Genomic DNA, 22,115 nt, shown 5'->3' on the forward strand with positions numbered 1-22,115 from the left:
CAGATCTCTTCTGTAACTGTCCATTGCTCTTCGGGGAAGTAAGGAAATCTTGTTTTATTGAAATGAAATATGATAAAACAAGAGACTGACCTGTTGACATCGTTAATAAAATGAGGATAAATATTTAACATATATTATATTGTACGTTGGGGGGTACAGGTTGGTATTTCGTAAACGGTCAGTAGAAGATGCAGTCAACATGGGACTGCACTACATCCTGCAACATACACATGGATCCTGTCTGGGGGCACTTCCAGGCATCATCCCAGAAGTTCTCCACGCCAAACTCACTGACCTCAATGTGCAAGCCTCCACCTGTCAGTGGATCACAAACTTCTTGACCCACAGGAGGAAACAGGTGAGTTTGAGGAAAATCATATCCACCCACTAACAATCTCTTCTGGCGCCCCCCAGGGATGTGTGCTCTCACCACTGCTCTTCTCCCTACACACAAAAGACTACAACCTATCTGAATACTCAACCACAGCGTCTGATGTGGAGACCCTCAGGTATCTGGGATCTGCAAACTCCAAACAAAGACAGCGTCATCTAAAAGGCCCAGCAGAGGATGTAAAAAACAGAACAAGAGCAGATGACACAGGACGATCAGGATATTTTTTTTAAGTTACCACTTAATTTTTCAGCTAGTTCTTATCCGTATCTATTCCTGTGTAAGTACATTGAGAAGAATGAAAAACAGAGTGAAATTACTGGTACATGTACACATACCTGGCCAATAAAGCTGGTTTTGATTCTGATTCAGATTATCTAGATAACTTTCTTATCCTGCTTCATGAGACAGGCCTCTGGTGCTTTTTTGAGATATTATAAATTATATTATTATTAGTTTTATATTGGTAAACTGGTATTTAATGACCTAATTTATTTATAAGCATATTTTTGCAATATTATTTTCAGTTATGATTTATGTAATAAAATGAAATTATTGCTGTCTCAGTTTTAATTTGTGCCCTTTCTGTCTCTCTGCTTATGTCCTCGTACTCCCCTGTGTTTCAGTATACAGTATAATCCAGCCTATTTCCCCAGTCAGTTGCCATGTGTCAATGTTGATTTGCTTTTCAGTCTCTTCTGCCTATGCCTACTGGCCTGCTTGCACCTTTTACCTGCCCCATTCCTGTGGATCCTTGGCTACTTCTGTTAGAACTAGCTTATTGTCACTTAACTACTAAAATCACTGAACTATGTTTGTCTTTTTCTGCATTTAGAGCAAAGCACAGCTAATAAACAAACAAATAAACAAATCAACAGTTAAATAATTGATTTCCATGTACTAATTACATATATAATGAACCCAATTGCAAAAACTCACTGCTGGTTGATGAATGTCATTTCAACTAACACATTACATGACACGACATTACATTACATAAATAAATGAATAAATATGTTGTCATTACTGCATCATTATCTTATATGGATGTTAAAAACAGGAGAAAATATAAAAGAAGGTATTGCAAAGAGGGAATAATAACCAACAACCAAACATGGATAAAATATAGCAAAATAAAGCAATGTGAAACCCCATAGTAGACATTATTTGAGTTTCACATCCACATGAGTGGTTTTAAGGCTCTGTTGTGACACATTGGTGGAAAGAAGCAAGTCTGGAATTCAGGAAAATGTGCCTTTGTTGTGATCGACATTATAAGAGAAAAGAAAAGAGGAGGAGTGGTGATTTCAGCTCAAACAGCTTCTGTCCTCTTCAGTCCACTATTCATATCTCCAGCTCTAAAGATGCTGCTGCTGCTGCTGCTCCTGCTGCTGCTGCCATCAGTAAGTAACACTTGATATATTACTCTTAGAAACTAAGAATAAGAGTGAAAGTGAGGCTTTTTTAAAATTATTTTTGTTTCTTTTATTTAATGCAGCCTCCTTACCATCATTGTAAATCTTCTTTATCCATGTGTGACAGCAGGGTGATGGCCAGGCTCAGCATGCCTCAGGCCAGAAGAAGAATGGCTCATGTGTGTGCCCGGTGGACACCAACCTGTGGTCGTTCCCTGTTGTGAAGTATGAGGCCGTGCTGCAGCAGGTTGAGACCTGTGGAGGATCTCTGACCACGCTGCAGAAACAGGTGAGAACTAAAGTCAACCAGAATCATTTTGGGTGTGAGTCCAGTCCGGTCTAATTCCACCTCTGATTTGATGGATTATATGTATACACAGTAATACCGAGCCACACTGCGCTGGTTAGAAACATTTCTTCTAATGTGACATTTTGACTGGATTCAACAGTTGTGTTTTTTTATGATTAATATCAGCATGACTTCCATGTCTTGTCAGTGATGGTACCCAATGAAAATGATATTCCAGAATATATGAAGTTGAACATGAAACCCAGAAAGCACATAACATTTTTCAGGACTTTCTGTCTGTGTTTTCTTGCAGGTGACTTTGTCCAGCCAGCTTCTCCCTCAGTTCAAGGCTCTGGTTGAGAACCTGACGGCCCGACTGGAGCCTCACCAGTACCTGCGCAACCGGGGGGTGTACACGGACCTGTCTGTGCCACTGCTGGGCCAGGAGCTCGCCCAGCTGGAGACAGACGTCGATGTCGTCCACAGCCAGCTGAACAACACCCAAACACGTAAACTCTCCAAAGAGGTACAGCAGCACAGTGAAGACACTAAAATGTTTCCTGAAGTTGTATTGCAACAGCCTACATGAGTAACATGAAGTTACACTTTATTAAACTCTATTGGTTATGGCTGATATAACTGGATCCAACCTGTCTGTATACAATGTTGTATCCATGTGTGTGTGTGTGTTTGTGTGTGTGTGTATGTGTGTGATAGGTGAGAAAACTGCTTACAGATGTTGACAGTATGCAAATGTGGGACACAATAAACATGAAGACTGTCAAAGAGAGACTGCGCTACCTGAAGAATGGCGCCGAGTCCTGCAGGTCAATCCCCAAAGACTTCAGAAGTAAGTATGGTGTTTGTTTGTGTGTGTGTGTGTGTGTGTGTGTGTGTGTGTAAGAGAAAACTCACTCATTCATTGTAATTAATTTCTACAAACACACACACACATACACACACACACACTAACTTTTTTCCTGTCATTAAATTATTTGATAATGTATTGTTGTCTCAAAGTATAAAGAGTGACATTTATTGAGTGCTGTGATGACATTATTATTCAGCCTCAATGGGCAATTAATGAAGGAAACTTTTAAAAATGGGAAATTATGAAGTTTACTTACTTAAAATGTACTTACTAAAAAAACTTTTGCAGAAGTTAGGCAGAAACTAGTTGGAAGTTTACTGAAAATGTATTTAAAAAATTGCTTTGCTTAGCTCAGCATCTGTTGATGCAGCATGTAGTTAATTATTTTAGATCACGCACACACACACACACACACACACACACACACACACACACACACACACACATCTGGCGATGGAAACAAATCCTGAACTGAAAAATGGCATTGAAACATTTGTATTTGATAAAGCTGTTTTTTCAAATTCCAGTGAAAAATTAAACACAGTCATAAATTAGTTAACTTTATTTCAGTATTTTAATTTTTTTTTAATGATAATCTTCAGATTTTTTGTCTTTGTCTTTCATTTTCTGTTAAGTTCACCTGAAACACCAAACTGCAAATATGTAAAATATATTTTCTCTCTGCCTTTGTTTTACACATGGAGCCTACCTTAAGCTTTTTGTTTATGATGACGTGGACAGTCTCCTTTAATAAACTTTACAGTAAAAGGAGCAGCTTTAGCCTTTATGGCTAATTTCCAGCTGTAGTCCCCGGTCGGTTGACAGAATAGGCAATCTCGAATAGCTAATATTACAAGGGGATGCAAGGGATAAAAAGTACGAATGCGAAAAAATAAAAATAAAAAAATAAATAAAATAAAAATAACGGTACATACAAGGCATGGAGCGGCAACAGATAATGACAATGTCACATATCACGACGGGGGTTAATGTTTGCAGTTATAGTTATCTGATAGCCATGTTTTGAGGTGTTTGGTGAAGGTGGAGTATGTATTTATGTCTTTGATAATGGCGGGCAGTGAATTCCAGTCTGACTGAGAATGATAATTGACCGAATGTGCTTTTCCTGAATGGGCTTATAAGGTCACCTCGTGTGGTGCTTCTAGTGGTATGACTGCTGTTACGTTGGATTATAAATGAGTTGAGAGGGGGAGGAGCGACGTTATGCAGGATTTTGAAGACCAGGCAGATGTTTACATTTGATTATGTCTTCCCAGCTCAGTAGTTTGTGTTTTTTTAAAATGATGCAGTGATGTGAACTGTTAGGCTTTTGATCCAATACTTTGATGGGTTTTTTTGTAAAGGGTTGCTAATGGTTGTAATGTGTTGAGCTGTTAGTTTGTCCCCAGCTTGTCAAACAGTATGTGAGATGTGACGTGATCATGGCATCCATGAACAATTTTGCATCATTAAAAGTTAGTGTATTCCTATGTATTTAAAATTAGCCAAGTTAAACTTAAACCGTATTGCACACTTTTCTAATGTGTGTTTTAAAAGAAAGATTGGAGTCGATGGTGATGCCCAGATATTTCAAATGTGGAACAATACTAATGTTTTTACCAGAGATTGTGATATTTGGGATGATGTTACATTGACTTTTTGTGAAGAACATTCCTACAGTTTTATTGAGGTTAAGTTGGAGGCAGGAGCAATTTAGCCAGTTGGTAATTTGATCCATCGCTGTGGTGAGTTTGACAGCAGCCAGATGTTTCGTGCTGGCATGCACATATATTACTGTGTCATCCACATATAGGGTATTGATTTCCGGGCAAACCGATGGTAGATCATTAATATATAGACTAAACAGAAGCAGGCCAAGTATTGATCCTTGTGGTACACCAGTGTAAAGGTTGAGAACGATGATTGTTCACGGAAACATATTGACTTCTACCATTAAGGTATTACTCAATCCATTTGAGTGTCAGTGGGGCGAAGTTAAAAGCAGACAGTTTGGCGATTAGGATGTGGTGATTGACAGTGTCAAAGGCCTTATGAAGGTCTAAAAACACAGCGCCAACCACACCCCCCTTGTCGGCCTTAGCTCTGACCTTCTCTAAGAAGAAACAGCTAGCTGTTTCAGTGGAGTGATGGGCCCTGAAGATGAACTGCATGGGGTGGAGAGTGAATGGACCAATATTGAGGAAGGAGACAAGCTGCTCTGACACACATTTCTCGGCAACCTTGGAGATCACAGGTAGGATACTGATTGGGCAGTAGTTACAGGTGATTAGTGGGTCATCTGACTTAATATCGGAGTTACAATTGCGGTTTTCCAGGTAGATGGGAAAATCCCCTGTAGTACTGACTGATTAATAGTTAGTGTGATGGGGTAGGCTAACGCTGGGTTCAGAGAGGATGCAGAAGTGCCGTGATTAGCTGCAAAGCGCCGAGGAGCGGAGCCATTTTCGTTTCAGCGCCCATGTTAACCAATGGTGTTGTTCACATAGGAAGCACCACAGTGCTTTGCTCCGCTGCCAGTGCGTGCCATGCAGCAATCGTTTCGGCGTCTGGTCTAAGTTCTCTGCGTAATAAGTTAATAAGTTAATTAACTTATCCATTAATAAGTGCTTGGGTTTTTTGTTCAGAGATCGGTTTGATGTGAAAGGAAGGCTTGCTTTCATCTACTTTAAGAATATTTGTAGATGTTTGAGGGAAATTCTGTGCGATTTCAGCCACAGAGTTGATGAAATATCGATTGAAGGCTACAGCAATTTGTGCTGGGTCTTGTATTAATTTACTGTTCAGGTTCAGCTCTAACTGTTTCCTAGGCCTGTGACCAATTCCCATAACATTCTTAATTTGTTCCCAGATCAGCTTTGTGTTACCCTTTGCCTCATTGATAATTGTTATGAAAAAATTGGCTTTGGTTTTTCTGATTTGTTGGATCACTCTGTTTCATAATGAGGTGAATCTATTCCTGTCACCATCTAACTTGGACTTAAACGATCTTTTCAGTGCAGAGTCTCTTTCCTTCATCAGTTGAAATATTTCACTGTTGAGCCAAGGGAGTACATTGTTTTGTTTTGTCCTTTGACCCTTCTCGTGAACTCCTTAACTAAACTATGTAACATTTCACTGTCTGTTTCTGTGTTGCTCCTAGTGAGTATGTTGTTTCAATCAGTCTGCTGCACTACTCTTTGAAAATTAGCCATTTCATTTTTTGGAAATCTGAGTTGCTCCACAGGTTTTTCATTATGATGAAAGCACTTTTTTGAAAGTTTTCTTGATATTAATGTCAGATTGTGGTCGGACAGTCCAGTGATGAGATTAAACGTCTTAACGACTCTTTCAGGCTTGTTACTGAATATGAGGTCTATCTGTGTCTGGGAGGATGCAGTCCAGACTGTCTGTGATCTGTTTAAGGGATTTCCTATTAGTCTTGTTTAACCACTTACAGTTGAGATCGCCAAGTAGTATGACCTCAGTTTTAAAATCACATGCTTAAAGTAGCTTTTTAAATGTGACATAAAAGTCATTACTGGAGGAGGGTGGACGATATACAACAATAAGCACAAAAGACATTTCAGATGAGAGCACTATGTTCAGACCAATACACTCTAAATCATGGACAAAAGGCCAGCATATTTGATGACAGATGATGTGTTCCTTGATATATATCATGACCCCACCCCTTCTTCCCTCAGTTCTGTCCCGTCTAAAGATATTGTAGCCTGGTACAAGCAATGCGGCCGATGGAGAGTTGAATAGAATAGAATAGAATAGAATAGAATAGAATAGAATAGAATGCTTTTATTGTCATTGTAGGCTCAGCTTACAATGAAATCACAGTTGCATCTCAGTCGGTGCATACAATACAGGACATGACATAAAAAACATACGAGAATGACATAATAAATAATAAAAATATATATATATATGTATGTTAATCTACGGTTTTAGCGAAAATCTGGAGTTCTAAGTTCTATTAAGAATAAATATATGTCTAAATTAAAAAAATATGTATTGTGCAGATATTGTGCAAATATGCAGTGCTGAAATGTATTGTCAGTGCTTTTTAGTGTTGAGTGTGCAGATGGCCGTTGGAAAGAAGCTGTCTCTGTATCTGTTGGTGTGTGTTTTGATTGTTCTTAAACGTCTGCCAGAGGGCAAAAGTTCAAAGAGGTGGTGGCCGGGGTGTGTGGAGTTGCTGGTTATTGTTTTAGTTCTGCTGAGATAGCGGGACAGAGCAATGTCTTTCAGAGAGGGGAGAGGGCAGCCAGTGATCCGTTCTGCTGTTTTGACGACCCTCTGCAGAGCTTTTTTGTCTGCAGCAGAGCAGCCTTCGTACCACACTGTGATGCAGTATGTCAGCAGACTCTCGATGGTCGCCCGATAGAAGGACACCATCAGCTTCCTCTCTGTGTCATTCCTCCTGAGTACTCTGAGGAAGTAGAGTCTCTGTTGTGCTCTCTTGATGGTGGCTGAGGTGTTGGCAGACCAGGAGAGGTCCTCGGAGATGAGGACTCCCAGGAATTTAAAGGACTCTACCCTCTCCACGCTGACCCCATTTATGCAGAGCAGGGCCGGGATGACGAAGCATTTCCTCCTGAAGTCTGTGATGAGATCTTTTGTTTTTGTGGTGTTCAGTGAGAGGTTGTTCACTGAGCACCATGCTGCCAGGCACTTTATCTCATCCCTGTATGCTGTTTCGTCTCCTCCTGAGATGAGCCCCAAGACTGTTGTATCATCAGCAAATTTGATGAAGATGTTTGAGGGATGGGCTGGTGTGCAGTCATGGGTGTACAGGGAGTAGAGCATTGGGCTCAGCACGCAGCCTTGAGGCGCGCCGGTGCTTAGGGTGATAGAGGAGGAGATGTGGGGGCCAAGTCTGACGCACTGAGGTCAATTAGTGAGAAAGTCCTTGACCCAGGCACAGATGGAGGAGGAGAGGCCCAAGTCCAGAAGTTTATGGATTAAGACGTCCGGGATGATTGTGTTAAATGCTGAGCTGAAGTCTATGAAGAGCATCCTCACGTAGCTGTCTGGATGTTCCAGGTGGGTCAGTGCTGTGTGGGTTGCGATGGTGATTGCATCCTCCGTGGACCTGTTTGCCCTGTAAGCAAACTGATGTGGATCGTGTGACGGAGGCAGTCTTGCCTTGATGTGATGCAGGACCAGTTTCTCAAAGCATTTCATGATCACCGGTGTGAGTGCTATTGGCCTGAAGTTACCCAGGTCCTCAGAGACGGGCTTCTTGGGAACAGGGATGATGGTGGCTGATTTTAGGCATGAGGGTATGATGGCTTGTGACAGGGAGATGTTGAAGATCTTGGTGAAGATCCCAGAGAGCTGTGGTGAAGATCCCAGCGAGCTGACATCCCAGCAAGCTGAGATCTCAGCCCAGTCATACAATTTTGAGAGGCCTAAGAAGTCTAAGTTAGATTTACTGAGAAGATGATGCAATCATTCAGCCTTTGGGGTCTTTACGGATATTGATATCGGATAGCTATGATGGCTTTCATTAGCTAACGTTAACGTGAGTGCACCAGAGCAGAATAATGTCAGTTTAAAGTTCACTTTAACTCAGCCATCTTTTATACGAAATCCCAACAGCAAAGAGAAAGAGATCTGACTTGTGGTTTCGGAGTTTCAGGTGAAAATGAGAAAGCTGTCAGCTAGGTGTGTGCTAATGTCAGAACTGTGCCTGAGGCTCCAGAGCAGAGGAGGCTTCTCATTAGTATATAGATATGCAAATCATGCTCTATTTGCTCCTTCCTTCAAAGCCCTCCACTCTATGTTTAAGTAACTCATATAACCCCAATTTAAAAAAGCTGAAAAATCTTTTTAATCTGCATGGGCGTGACTATGTATGGTAAACTGCACTGCAATAACACTGCAAATCACACATGGGCTCAATCAGACATTAAACGGGTTCTGATGTCTGGGCCAAATGATTGGGACATTTGCATTCACCCAGCATCTCTGGGTGATGTCTCAACAATAGTAGTCAATTACTTATGGATAAGAATCACAGCTTCAACATTTTTTTTATTTACTGCGTTGTCTCCCAGCCATTTCTGAAACCAAACCTATGCAACTAGGCAGAAATACAAAAAGAGTAATGCTCTAGACTGAACTGTACATCATCTGATTCTCAGACCCTTCTCATCTCTCTCTGTTTCCAGGCCAGGGCAGGCACTGCCTCAAGGGCCTGATCACCAGCATTAGTGATCCTGTCATGACTAAGGTCAGTCCCCATGACAAGAGCTACATCTCTGGTTCATGGGGCAAACAGGCCCAGGTGGACAGTGAGGAACAGAGGAACAGCTACTGGGTTCAGCCTCTGATCAGCGGCCACAAATGGGGCAACTCTCTGCGCGTCTACCAAAGCTATAATGACTTTATGAAATCTGTCAACTACGAGGACTTTACCATCGCTCCATCTTACAGTCACACCGACAGCATTGAGGGTCCCAGTGCTGTTCTATATGGTGAAGCACTGTACTATCACTGCTACAGCTCTGCAGACGTCTGCCGCTACGACCTGACGAGCAACGCTGTTAAACGGGTGACACTTCCAGGCAACGGCGTGGGTTACAACAACAAGTTCCCGTATTGTTACTATGCCTGCCGTGACAACAGTGATGTGGACATAGAGGCAGATGAGACAGGACTATGGGCCCTCTATGCCACTGTTGGTAACCATGGTAATCTCGTAGTGAGCCGGCTAGTTTGGGACAGTGAGGCTCAGACCCTCAATGTCACACAGACGTGGGAGACGAGGCAGTTCAAAAAGGCAGTGAGCAATGCTTTCATGGTGTGCGGTGTGCTGTATGCCACTCGTTACGTGGATGATTACCACGAGGAGGTGTACTACGCCTTCGACACGGCAACAGGCAAAGAGGACAACTCACTTGCACTGCCACTGGAGAAGGTAGCTAAAGGAGTGGCCAGTCTGAGCTATAACCCCACCAACAAGCAGATCTACATGTACAATGATGGATATCTACTGGCCTACCAGGCAAACTTCTGATCTCAGGCTCTTCTAATGTTGTAATTGGCCCTATATAAAATATCATGATATGATATCATAATCATCCATGAGGTTAGCTAATATTAACAGTCAGGTACTACATGTCTTTACGATTTGTAAGGCAAATCACATACTGTTTACTGTAACAAATGTCTGTTATGTAGCACTGTTACACTGGATGGAATAAAATTATATAAATGACCTTATAAACATTCTTTACTGACCTCATTAACTTTAATAGGATTTATTTCCAATAGAAAAATACAATCATCATGTTGTTGGCTGTAGTTGTAGTCTTGAGCGTCAAGTCTTCAGACACGCTTATAGCTCTGTGAGGCTGTAAGGCAGTGGAAAGCTACTTTCAGCTAACTGCTAATGTCAGTTTGCTAACATCCACAATGACAACATTAACCTGCTAATGTTTAGAAGGAAATGTTTACCATGTTTACTTTTCTAGTTTAGTATGTTAGCACGCTAACTTTAGCTACTCTTCAGCTATTTCAATCTTTCCCCGATAGGTGAGTCTGCTGACATTGTCATCCCTCGAGCTAGCTGTCTGCTAGCGTGGTACCAACACTCAAACATTTACTTCAGTTTTTAACCACGGTAGGTATTACACTCATCTTTGACTGAAGTTGGGGGAGAATTTGAGGGTAACATTACTTGTTGCTAAATATTGATTGAATTTTCAACCCAAAGGTAATATCAATTAAGACGGTAAGTCCTAACTGAGAATCAAGTTCATGGTTAGGAGCTGACAGTAAAAGAATGAGCTGGCAGTGATACCAGCCCAGTGGTGGTTGAATATAATAACAAGTGAGCTTTCACGTTACTGAAGTATAGGGTTCACTTTATATATTATATTCATAGTACTACATGAAAATCAAAACACTACAAGTCTGGTGTAGTTCTATTTTATCGAGATATTCTGCCACACTGTACATTTACATCCAGCTTTCACTAGCTTGGTTGACGAAAGACTCAAATTATTTCAATTGTAAGTATTTTCTAATAAGATAAGCCTCATGGGCTACATTTCACTCATAGATCATACTATAAAATAGTGCTTTATTTGACTTGGTAGAAAGAAGATAAAGCCTGAGCAAAGGACAGCAAAGACCATTTCCCCACTAACTTTAATGGCCAAGTATGTTGTACAGAAAAGGAATTTGACTTTTAACATTGCTCTAAATCTACTTAAACAGGACTTGACATAAACAGAACAAGGACAACAAAGTTGAACATATAAGCTAAAGATAGACAGGACTATCATGCACATAAGTATGTGAAAAAATAGATTGTGAATATGCATATATGTACGATGCCTTTATTTATGATTGATCATTCAAGCTGCTCACTATTACACTACTCCCAGATAGCAAAATTGTTGCACCCCAGATCTGGCCCACTTCAGACATGTCATCCTGCCCACATACCACGTGGAATGATGGCACTGAATTGCTAGGCAAATAAACTACAACTGGCCCACGTCTGGGCCAGATCCAGCCCACCAGAATAAACCAGCAATGGTCCAGATCTGGGTCATTTCTGGTATATTCAGTTCGTTCTCGGCTGACTTGGTCATGCTATAGCCTGCTAGTGGCTCAGATCTGGCAAATAGGACTGGACCGCCCAACTGCCACCATTCCATTGCTATCTGGGTTATGTTAGCCCTTATTTAAATACAAGCTTTTATAGAAGATGTTGTCTGCATTAACCTTTTATGAAAACAGAACCTTATAGGAGACCATGTAGGAGTCACAGTAGGCATGTAGTATCTGGTCCACAGGGCTGTAGTTCAGGGACAAAATGTTGGGATACATCTTTCTGATGAAGATGCCAAGGTTGAACCTCTCTACCCCTGTGGTAGTGTCAAACGAATAGAAGATCTCCTCCCTTTCTTTGTCGATATACCGTGTTGCGTAGAGCACACCACACACCATAAAGGTGTTGGTTACGCCCTGCTTGTAGACTGAGGTGTGCCAGGTTTGGCCAAGTCTGAGTTCTGGTTCATCGTCCTCCAGCTTGGACAGCACTAGGTTGCCAAAGTTCTGGTTGGTGGTATAGATCACCCAGATGCCTGACTCATCTGTAGCCAGGTCCAGGTCTGTGAACGGGTAGCATTCCTCAAGGTGACAGAAGTTACCCTTTGAGTTATACCTGAAAAATACAGAGGACAGAAGTGATGTGAAAAGCATCTTGGTTTTATTGTGACTTGTGTTAGAGATTGATTCATCCATTTTTTGTTTTGTTGTTCTTACAAAACTACAGAATTCAACAATTCAGGCAAATGTGAAAGATGTTGTGACTTTTTTTTGTAGAAACAAGGTGTTCCTCAAAAATTCTGGCATGAGCAACACCCAGTCAAAAAATTAGCTTAAGGACAATGTAGCTCAGCGAACCTGGTGCCTTTGGGTAGTTTTATGTTGGTCACAGTTTTGGAGGTGAGGTTGAATCGACAAACTTCATCTTGGTTGTAACAGTTGTAGTACAAGGCCCCTCTATACATGACAATATTTGGACCCTGGATGGTGTTGGTGGTTGGGTTTGAAGGGCTGATCTGGACATTTCCTGGAAGAAGAAGAAGAAGAAGAAGAAGAAGACGCAAGAGGAGATAAGCATATACTAAGTAAGCTATTGTTATTAGGGATTGACCGGTATGTTTTTTCAGGGCTGACACTGATAATTAGTCATCAAGGAGACCGATAAGCAATATTTGGAATCAATATGTATCTGCAGTAAAAATTAGATTGTTGAGATTTTGACGAACCACTGATGGAATGTAAGCGCAGTTTACTGATGGGGGAGGTAGTATTTTCATTGTGTGAATCACTTTGTGTTACATTGCTGTAGGGAGAGTGCTATACAAATTAAGCCTGATTGATTCATTGATAGGCATCCTGTTTCAAATCAGACTCTGATCCAAAACTGAGCAGCGCCCAACTCACACCCATCAGCGGGTTTGTTTATTGGTCTGGTGCAGTGCAATGCATTCTGGTTGTTGTAGGTTTTTAGTTGCCCTGGGTTACATATTCCTTCATCACCATGAACACACAGTGTAGCATATTTTGGCTAAATCCCACATACACTGTTCTGCTGCCAGAAAACTCTTGAGAGCACCAAATGTCGTTTAATCTATGGCTGAAAATAGTCCCCAACTGACATGGCTTTAATACATGTTGCTGTCGATTAGAAGTGAATACTGCACAATCATGCACACTGAGCTGAAAGGTTGTATATTTTTAACATTAACACTTAAAACTAGAACATAAGTGTTCTTTACCTGGGGTGCTCACCCCACCAACGAGAGCACTCAGGCTGGAGTAGAGACGGATGTAGTTGGAGTGTTTGTTGCCGGAGGTCAACATTACCAGCCAATGCCAACTCTCCTTCCCAGCCTCTGGTTTGGGATCCCGACCCCAGGCTCCATACTTATAGGACCCAGGATATTCTCCTGCTGTGGACATCCTCGGCCCGGTAATGTTCCGAAACTGACCATGAGGACAGTTACCTTAGGAGAAAAAACAAAATGAAACAGAGAGAAAGAAATTTTGCTGAGGTAGAGAGACTAAATAAATACAGCTGGTCCAGTGGGATGTCCACTGGTTGATAATTACTTCCTAATTGTGGTGTTCGGTACTGAAAGCTTCCCACAGTCCATTTATAGCCTACATTAGCTTCAAGTGACGGTGAAGTCAGTTCACAGCTGTGAGTGACTTCATTTGAAGTGCCACTCTGGTGCAGACACAGTGAACACAAAACCAGAACGACCTCAGATGTTGGGTGTGATTTAAAGGTTAAGGTCACAACTGATACTGTGCAGCTGGGGTGTAAAGATTCACGGATATGAATTGGAATTACTTTTATTTTTAATTAAATATGTTAGTACATCAATGTGGGGCCCCTGGATTGATATAAATGTACTAAGAATTGGACAAAGGTCATTTTTAAAGTTATTAAATGGTTGACTGAGGTTTAGCTGCTAACTGCTAACTATTCTGCACAGGGTTGCCAAATCTCGTTTAAGGTTAAAGTTCAGAGCTAGACTCTACTAGACAAAAACAACATGCCCCAAAATACTGACATGGTTCACCATGCACCATCAAGTCTAAGGTTTGGAAGACATTTGGATTTTTAAAGAAGGAAGGAAAATTGGGCAAAAGTCTCTCTATTTGTAAGATCTGTAGAACAGCGATAAAGTTCACCAGCAGCACAATGGTAACACTCACACCTGGTGAGACGGTATGCAGACAGGAAGAGTATGTGGATGCTAGTTTGGCTTGCACGATCAAGAAAATGCAAGACAAAGACACGGATATCAGGCACTTCTCCTGCTACAACTCAACGAGGTCTATAGGTCTAAGGTAATCACAATGTAACTATCTAACTGTCAATGGGCACGGCTGAGTGAGACAGTTTATACTCATAATGTCAAAAAGGTGATGCAGCAAGCCTTTTGTTGTCTGTCTCTATTGCAAAAGTCAAAATCACAATCATAATTGGCAACCACCTGTGAGTAGAAGACAATACTGATGTGGACATTAGTGACAGTGCAACCAATCATTATTCTCACTGCTGCTCATTTCACAGTGGTTTCAAAATGACATTTCTCTTCCATTCTATCCCCATGAAATAACAATAATACCTGGGGTTCCCTGATCTGTTGTGAAGTATATCAGATATACTTGTTTAAAGACCAGGGAACCCCAAGTACTGCCACTTTTATAGCAACGGCTTATTTTAATTTATAATGGAAAATGAATGACTATATGAAACAAATGTTAAGAACTGTATTAGGTTGCATTGAATCACACCGGATCATCCCCCTATTAAAAATGTGAATGAATCGTGTCAAAGCCCATGTATCTAGATGTGTATAGATTTATGAAGGGTAAAATATCAAGCAACTAAATATCAAGTTGCAAAATGTATCATAAGTGAACTATACAGATATAGAAACAATTATGAAATAACAAGAATCTGGTGGTTTCCAGTCGCAGTCAAAGAAATAAAAAAATAAAAAAATGTGTGGTGTGTTTCTGGGACAAACCATGTGGAGGCTCAGTGCTGTTGGTGGAGGGGAGGACTGTATTTCTGCACTGGTCCAGGTCTCTCCTAAGACGCCGGTTCTCTAATTTTCCGTTCACCACCTGCATGGTGTCATACGTCTCCAGCTCCTGCATCTCTGCCTCCAGGTCCTTCAGCTGATAGACAGCAACAGGACAGACATCCCACATATAAGACAGTATGTAGGATTAATCTAATAAAGACATTTTATCAATGAATTTTACACCTTTAGCTTTTGGCTAGGCATTTCATTATGGTTGTAGCCATTCATGTTCTGCAATATGTTATTTTGTAATGTCTTTCAATATTTAACAACTGGCCCGCTCACTTGAGTCTTGTATTAAGCTTGTTTGAACTCCTGGTTCTCATGCCATTTCTAATGTCAATGTTGTGCAGCTGGTGTGTGAGTTTACCTTTGTAGTTGTGTCATTAGTAAGATGCTGGTGTTCCAGGGTGATGCTGCTGAGCCTGGCGATGAGCTCCTTGATATCCTTCAGTTCATTTTCCACCACCAGCAGGCTGGTAACTCCATAGAGCTCTCCGTCATCCTCCCTCTCCAGGGCCGACACATCTTCCTGCAGCCGGGGCAGACGGCGTTCCAAACCCAGCAGCAGACTCTCCAGCTCCAGAGTCTGCAGAGAGAGGAGACACCACTCAGGACTCCTTCAACATCAATGCATACATACAGGAATTTGGGTTTTTCTTTTTTTATCATCATTAATTTTATTATTATTATTATTAGTAGTAGTAGTTTTACAGCTGCTGAGGAAGGTAGTGCTCTCTACACTCTGGTTTAGAAAATAATATGTACTTGCAAGTCTAAAGCTGATTAGCTCTCCACTTCAGAGAGCGTCTGAGTCACAGCTGGACCTAAATATAATTATTGAATTGGTTGAGCAAGTCCAAAATAATCATCTTTTTAGTTTTAGTTGTTCATACATTTCTAGTAGGTCTGGAACAATATGCTTATCTCCCGATTAGATACTATCACCATACTTTGGGTGCTGATTAGGTATTGTGATTCAGTAGTACGATCATTGCAATTTTTGTTTGCTTTTTTAACATTTGCATGGAAAAGATTGAATCATACACTTCTACAGACTGTATGTCATGAGTCATATTTCCAAAAACGATGCGCATCACGTGTCAGTCAGTCTTTGAGTTTTATTTCAGCAACATCACTGCTATACTGCATAAACAAGTTGTAAATGAAATACTACTGCTTCATATATGCTGTTCCTACTTATCTAGCTTTTTCCATAACAAAGAGATGTGTACAGCACAAATGGGAGACTTAAACTAAAAGTATTTTTATGTTAAGCATGTGAAGCAAAATGGATCCTTTGTTAAGATAATATCATCATTCAGTTAGCATGTTAATGCTAAATTATACGTTGAAACAGACCAAGTGCTAAAATTGATTCAGGAATTCATCATCATAAGAAAAAGAAACACCATACTTTGGGAAATAAAATTTTTTCCACTCCTAATTGCCAGGGTAACTCTTGTGTCTTGGTTGGAAAATATGTGGCGTCTACTTTAGTAATTCAGGTTTTGGTTAAGGTTTTTGGCATACCTACACTTATGCTGTAGTATTTCTCATGTATTAATTACTGGATGGTAGCATGCACACAAGCACACAAATCTTGTACGTCTATCCCTGTGAGGACCCCCCCTTTTCCAGTTCCTTACCCTCAGCTTAACTATCACAACTAAATGCTTAACCCCAGTCCTGACCCTGACCCTAACCTAAGCCTAATTCTAACCTTTACTTTCAGTCCAAGTCAGATAGTCCTTTGAAGGTCTCTGCGAGAATGAGGACTTGCCAAAATGTCCTCACTTTCCAAAAATGTCCTCACTTCGTTGGTGAAAAACCAAGTACATACACACACACACACACACACACACACACACACACACACACACACACACATTAATTTATACATACTGTGCTCATATACTCACTCTCACATAAACAGAGATATGACACCTCCTGGTGAGGCTTTGCAGATATTATTTATTTATATATGTTACATGTATCACCTCATCATCATCATCATCATCAACAACACTAAAAGTTACCTTCTGTGGGGTGATGTTAGTGTTACATCTTGATGCACTGTCCTCCACTGTGCTGAGTTTGTCATGAGGGAACGTCCTCTCTGAATTAGTAAACTCACACGAACAACTATCACCTGAAGGTGCCTGAAATCAAAAATTTGAAACATGGCATTTCAAAAATTACTAAGTACCATACATACATACATTTGAAATGGGCAGACCATAAAACATTTAGGAGATGAGAGTCATCCAATAAAAATTGTGTCTGTGTTTTCTTACCTGTTGGGTGAGGGTGATCAGAGCACACAGAGGAACGATCACATAGAGCTTCATGGTGGATCAGAGAGCAGAGCTCAATGAAACATTCCCTGAACACAGTTCATATATGACTGCAGCAGCAGCTTCTAACTTATGAACACTCCCAGTCACCTCTGCATGTGAGTCAGTGAATGTGTATGTCTTTTTGGTGTGTGTGGTAATGTGCCATGCTTCCTTCAGAATGTGATCGCTTCCTCCTTGTGCATCCGATTGCAGCAGCACAGGAATTTTTTGATATGATGGATGGCAAAAATCATAACGATACTGACAGATGTTAGTATGGCGTAACATTTTTAACTAAAAATGTAACTTTCGGAAGAAATGTGAAAATATCCTGTCTTGGGGTGGCTGTGATTGAAAAAGAGAAGAACTCGATTTCCAAGAAACCCCAAGCAGCAGGCTCGGTGACAAATAAGGTTTTCAAGTTGACCAAAAATTTAAACAGGTCAAAAGTGTTGACTAAAATCTTATTTTGCACAACACAACAATGTATTTCAAATGTTTTAATTCTCAATTAGTGATGGGATGGGAGTGACAGGATAATAATGTATTTTTTGAAAATCTTGTAATATAAATTTTTTTAAAATCAGTATCAATATATACATTGAGCAAGCTCTTCATCCACATGTTAATGCTACAATGTGACATTAGCTGCAAAATGTCTAAAAATATTTTACAGTAGGCTGCTTGACATCGTACTGTTATTTTTTTTCTCAACTCCATAAATTTAAATATGACTTTTAAGTGGAAAAAATCAGCAGTATCCCACCTGACTGAAATTGTAACTCAGTATGACTCCTTATGGGTTTCCATACACATTGAATTTCAAGTTAAAACAACATAAACACAACTGATGTTCATAAATAATGCATGTTTATGTTGTGCAAAGAGAATCCCACTGGCAGTTGTTTTTTCAAGGTACTGTGAAGAAATTGCCAAAACAAAAACAAAACAAAACAAAATTAAAAAAATTAAAAAAAATAATAATAAATGAAAATCTTTAAATATTAATATCATCTAATTTTAATGATAAGGCTGTCACAGTATCAGATTTTCACTACATGTTTATTGTATTAGTAAAATATGGCTCTAATATTAAATAAGAGAAAACAATTATATATAAACTCAATCAATGTTCAAGTAGCACTTGTATAATGCTGTACTGTATGGTTCCATATATAATGACAGAGCATTTAAAACAGTTATGAATGGTTTATATTATTGCTTATCTGAAAAGCGAGTTCATCTTTGATTCAGATTATTGATTTTTTTTAAATGTATTTGACAAAATATTTATATGTATATTTCTCTATATAGCAGTGCCTCATCAGAAACCAGTGTTGCTCTCAGATACCAGTTCATATGTCAACCTTCATTCCACTGTGCTTCAGAGTGGAGGCTGGGGGCTGTGGTTCCTTCAGGCTGCAGTGATGTGACTGGATGATGGAATATGGCGTGCTTCCAGAATCGGTGCTACCGGTTGTAACACGAAACAGGAATTGAAAGTGACCACTCTGCACAAAATATCCACACAAAAAATCCTGAGTGATTGTAGACTGTAGATGCCCTGTTTTAGAAAGATGGTTCAACAAAATAAGTAGGTTAAAATCTTCAAATAAGCTTAACTGATTTAAATTAATGATGAATTGCCATGACATTTTGTAGACATTTACAGTGGGGCAAAAAAGTATTTAGTCAGCCACCAATTGTGCAAGTTCTCCCACTCAAAAAGATGAGAGAGGCCTGTAATTTTCATCATAGGTACACTTCAACTATGAGAGACAAAACGAGAAAAAAAAAATCCAGAAAATCACATTGTCTGATTTTTAAAGAATTTATTTGCAAATTATGGTGGAAAATAAGTATTTGGTCAATAACAAAAGTTCATCTCAATACTTTGTTATATACCCTTTGTTGGCAATGACAGAGGTCAAACGTTTTCTGTAAGTCTTCACAAGGTTTTCACACACTGTTACTGGTATTTTGGCCCATTCCTCCATGCAGATCTCCTCTAGAGCAGTGATGTTTTGGGGCTGTCGCTGGGCAACACGGACTTTCAACTCCCTCCACAGATTTTCTATGGGGTTGAGATCTGGAGACTGGCTAGGCCGCTCCAGGACCTTGAAATGCTTCTTACGAAGCCACTCCTTCGTTGCTCGGGCGGTGTGTTTGGGATCATTGTCATGCTGAAAGACCCAGCCACGTTTCATCTTCAATGCCCTTGCTGATGGAAGGAGGTTTTCACTCAAAATCTCACGATACATGGCCCCATTCATTCTTTCCTTTACACGGATCAGTCGTCCTGGTCCCCTTGCAGAAAAACAGCCCCAAAGCATGATGTTTCCACCCCCATGCTTCACAGTAGGTATGGTGTTCTTTGGATGCAACTCGGCATTCTTTCTCCTCCAAACACGACAAGTTGAGTTTTTACCAAAAAGTTCTATTTTGGTTTCATCTGACCATATGACATTCTCCCAATCCTCTTCTGGATCATCCAAATGCTCTCTAGCAAACTTCAGACGGTCCTGGACATGTACTGGCTTAAGCAGGGGGACACGTCTGGCACTGCAGGATTTGAGTCCCTGGCGGCGTAGTGTGTTACTGATGGTAGCCTTTGTTACTTTGGTCCCAGCTCTCTGCAGGTCATTCACTAGGTCCCCCCGTGTGGTTCTGGGATTTTTGTTCACCGTTCTTGTGATCATTTTGACCCCACGGGGTGAGATCTTGCGTGGAGCCCCAGATCGAGGGAGATTATCAGTGGTCTTGTATGTCTTCCATTTTCTAATAATTGCTCCCACAGTTGATTTCTTCACACCAAGCTGCTTACCTATTGTAGATTCAGTCTTCCCAGCCTGGTGCAGGTCTACAATTTTGTTTCTGGTGTCCTTTGACAGCTCTTTGGTCTTGGCCATAGTGGAGTTTGGAGTTTGACTGTTTGAGGTTGTGGACAGGTGTCTTTTATACTGATAACGGGTTCAAACAGGTGCCATTAATACAGGTAACGTGTGGAGGACAGAGGAGCCTCTTAAAGAAGAGGTTACAGGTCTGTGAGAGCCAGAAATCTTGCTTGTTTGTAGGTGACCAAATACTTATTTTACAGAGGAATTTACCAATTAATTCATTAAAAATCCTACAATGTGATTTCCTGGATTCTTTCCCCCCATTCTATCTCTTATAGTTGAAGTGTACCTATGATGAAAATTACAGGCATCTCTCATCTTTTTATATACTTACTATATACTTAGTATACTTTAAATACCTTTTTGCCCCACTGTATGGTCTTTAAAGGATGAATCCTAATGACTGTGGTGATGCCCTGACCTTTCAGCTGCCACTTGCCACCATGAGGTTCACAATCTTTGTTTTTGAGTGAAATGTTTCAACAACTACTGATGGATTAAAATGTTATTTGTGTACTGTCGTCGTTTAATTGTAATATGTCCTTTATTAGACTGTAAATAAAACCCCATACCCTAAACACAAACCATATACCTAAGTCATGCTTTAATTAGAAATCACATGTAATGCCCTATTAGACCTAAATATACTGTACTGAGACATTATTATATCGACTAATACTCTAATTAGAAACCAAATAGGAGATCTTAATACACTATTAGAAATTATTTTAGAAGATCATGCGATTAGAAATCAAATGCCCTGCCAGAATCAGATTCAGAATATTTGGATTAGATTCTATTTTACCCATACTGCCAAATAATACTTTAATAATTATACCAAATTAAATACTACCAACATGAACCTATGATGGTTCAATAAGACAACACAGGGTGTAATTGGACAAATGTAATTGCCATATCAATAATGGTCAGACAATGCTCAGTTTGTAGGTAGGCAACTATTACATAGCTGGCTTTCTTGTTAGCACCTGTCTTAGGGGTTACTTTGCTATACATTCAAAGAAAATTGAACTGCAAAATGAAGCAAAAAACATCTTTATTTCGTACCTGTTAGACTCTTATTAGACTTTCTGAGAGGTTAGTTTGCAACAGGACAAAGCAACCATCCCCCCTCAGTGTGTAGCTGCATTTCTCCGGCCTGATGGGCCGTCATCTCAACTGCTTGCAGTGTGTGTTCTTGCTGGACAATTCTTGTATCTAAAATAACGCAAGGGCCTTGTAGAAGCCCTCCCAGTTAATCCTGGATGACCCTCTGCAGCCCTTGAAGAGCTGCAGAGGGTCATCCAGGATTAGCTGTAGATACTGCAGTTCCAGACCCATAGTTTTAGATGTATGCCAGCATGAAATCTAGACCCATCATTTTAGAAACTCAAAGAAGTTTTTCATCCAGAAGTAACAATGGATGAGTACGATTTTTACTGCTGTATCATTACTATTGATAAAAACGCATGCTGAAGCTAGTCAGTTATAGGTGTAGCGTACAAAGGACAGGCTGACATTATTCAGTGAAGGTAGCTCGACCCAATTGTCATTGATTTCTATTAACAAATTAACATTAACTTACAAGTTGTTGGAACAAAACTTTGTCTTACCTTATGTCCATCTTTACTGTGCGCATGGGTTCTACTTTGCTTCTCACGTTACTCAGCCTGTTGTGGTTCTTGTGGGTTTTTTTGTTTTTTTTCCTCATTTCCCGGCACACACTTTTCTCATCCTAATGTACAATGTTACTACAAAGTTAGTTTTCAT

At 40.2% G+C, this 22,115-nt stretch overlaps 2 protein-coding genes across 2 annotated transcripts; one reads left to right on the plus strand and one right to left on the minus strand.

The window, feature by feature from the left end:
• Positions 1 to 199: 199 nt before the first annotated feature.
• Positions 200 to 9,999, plus strand: LOC141001661 (olfactomedin-like). Its single transcript, XM_073472805.1, has 5 exons — positions 200 to 358; positions 1,937 to 2,095; positions 2,409 to 2,621; positions 2,813 to 2,945; positions 9,152 to 9,999. Exons 1-5 carry the CDS (start codon positions 200 to 202, stop codon positions 9,997 to 9,999), a joined length of 1,512 nt encoding a protein of 503 aa, XP_073328906.1.
• Positions 10,000 to 11,116: 1,117 nt separating this feature from the next.
• LOC141001353 (olfactomedin-4-like) lies at positions 11,117 to 17,520 on the minus strand. Its single transcript, XM_073472402.1, has 7 exons — positions 17,407 to 17,520; positions 17,149 to 17,271; positions 15,480 to 15,698; positions 15,050 to 15,203; positions 13,283 to 13,510; positions 12,402 to 12,570; positions 11,117 to 12,159 (listed from the first exon to the last, which is right to left on the minus strand). Exons 1-7 carry the CDS (start codon positions 17,458 to 17,460, stop codon positions 11,721 to 11,723), a joined length of 1,386 nt encoding a protein of 461 aa, XP_073328503.1. The 5' UTR covers positions 17,461 to 17,520; the 3' UTR covers positions 11,117 to 11,720.
• Positions 17,521 to 22,115: the final 4,595 nt, after the last annotated feature.

Source organism: Pagrus major, chromosome 8 (assembly GCF_040436345.1).
Source record: "Pagrus major chromosome 8, Pma_NU_1.0".
NCBI lineage: Eukaryota > Metazoa > Chordata > Actinopteri > Spariformes > Sparidae > Pagrus > Pagrus major.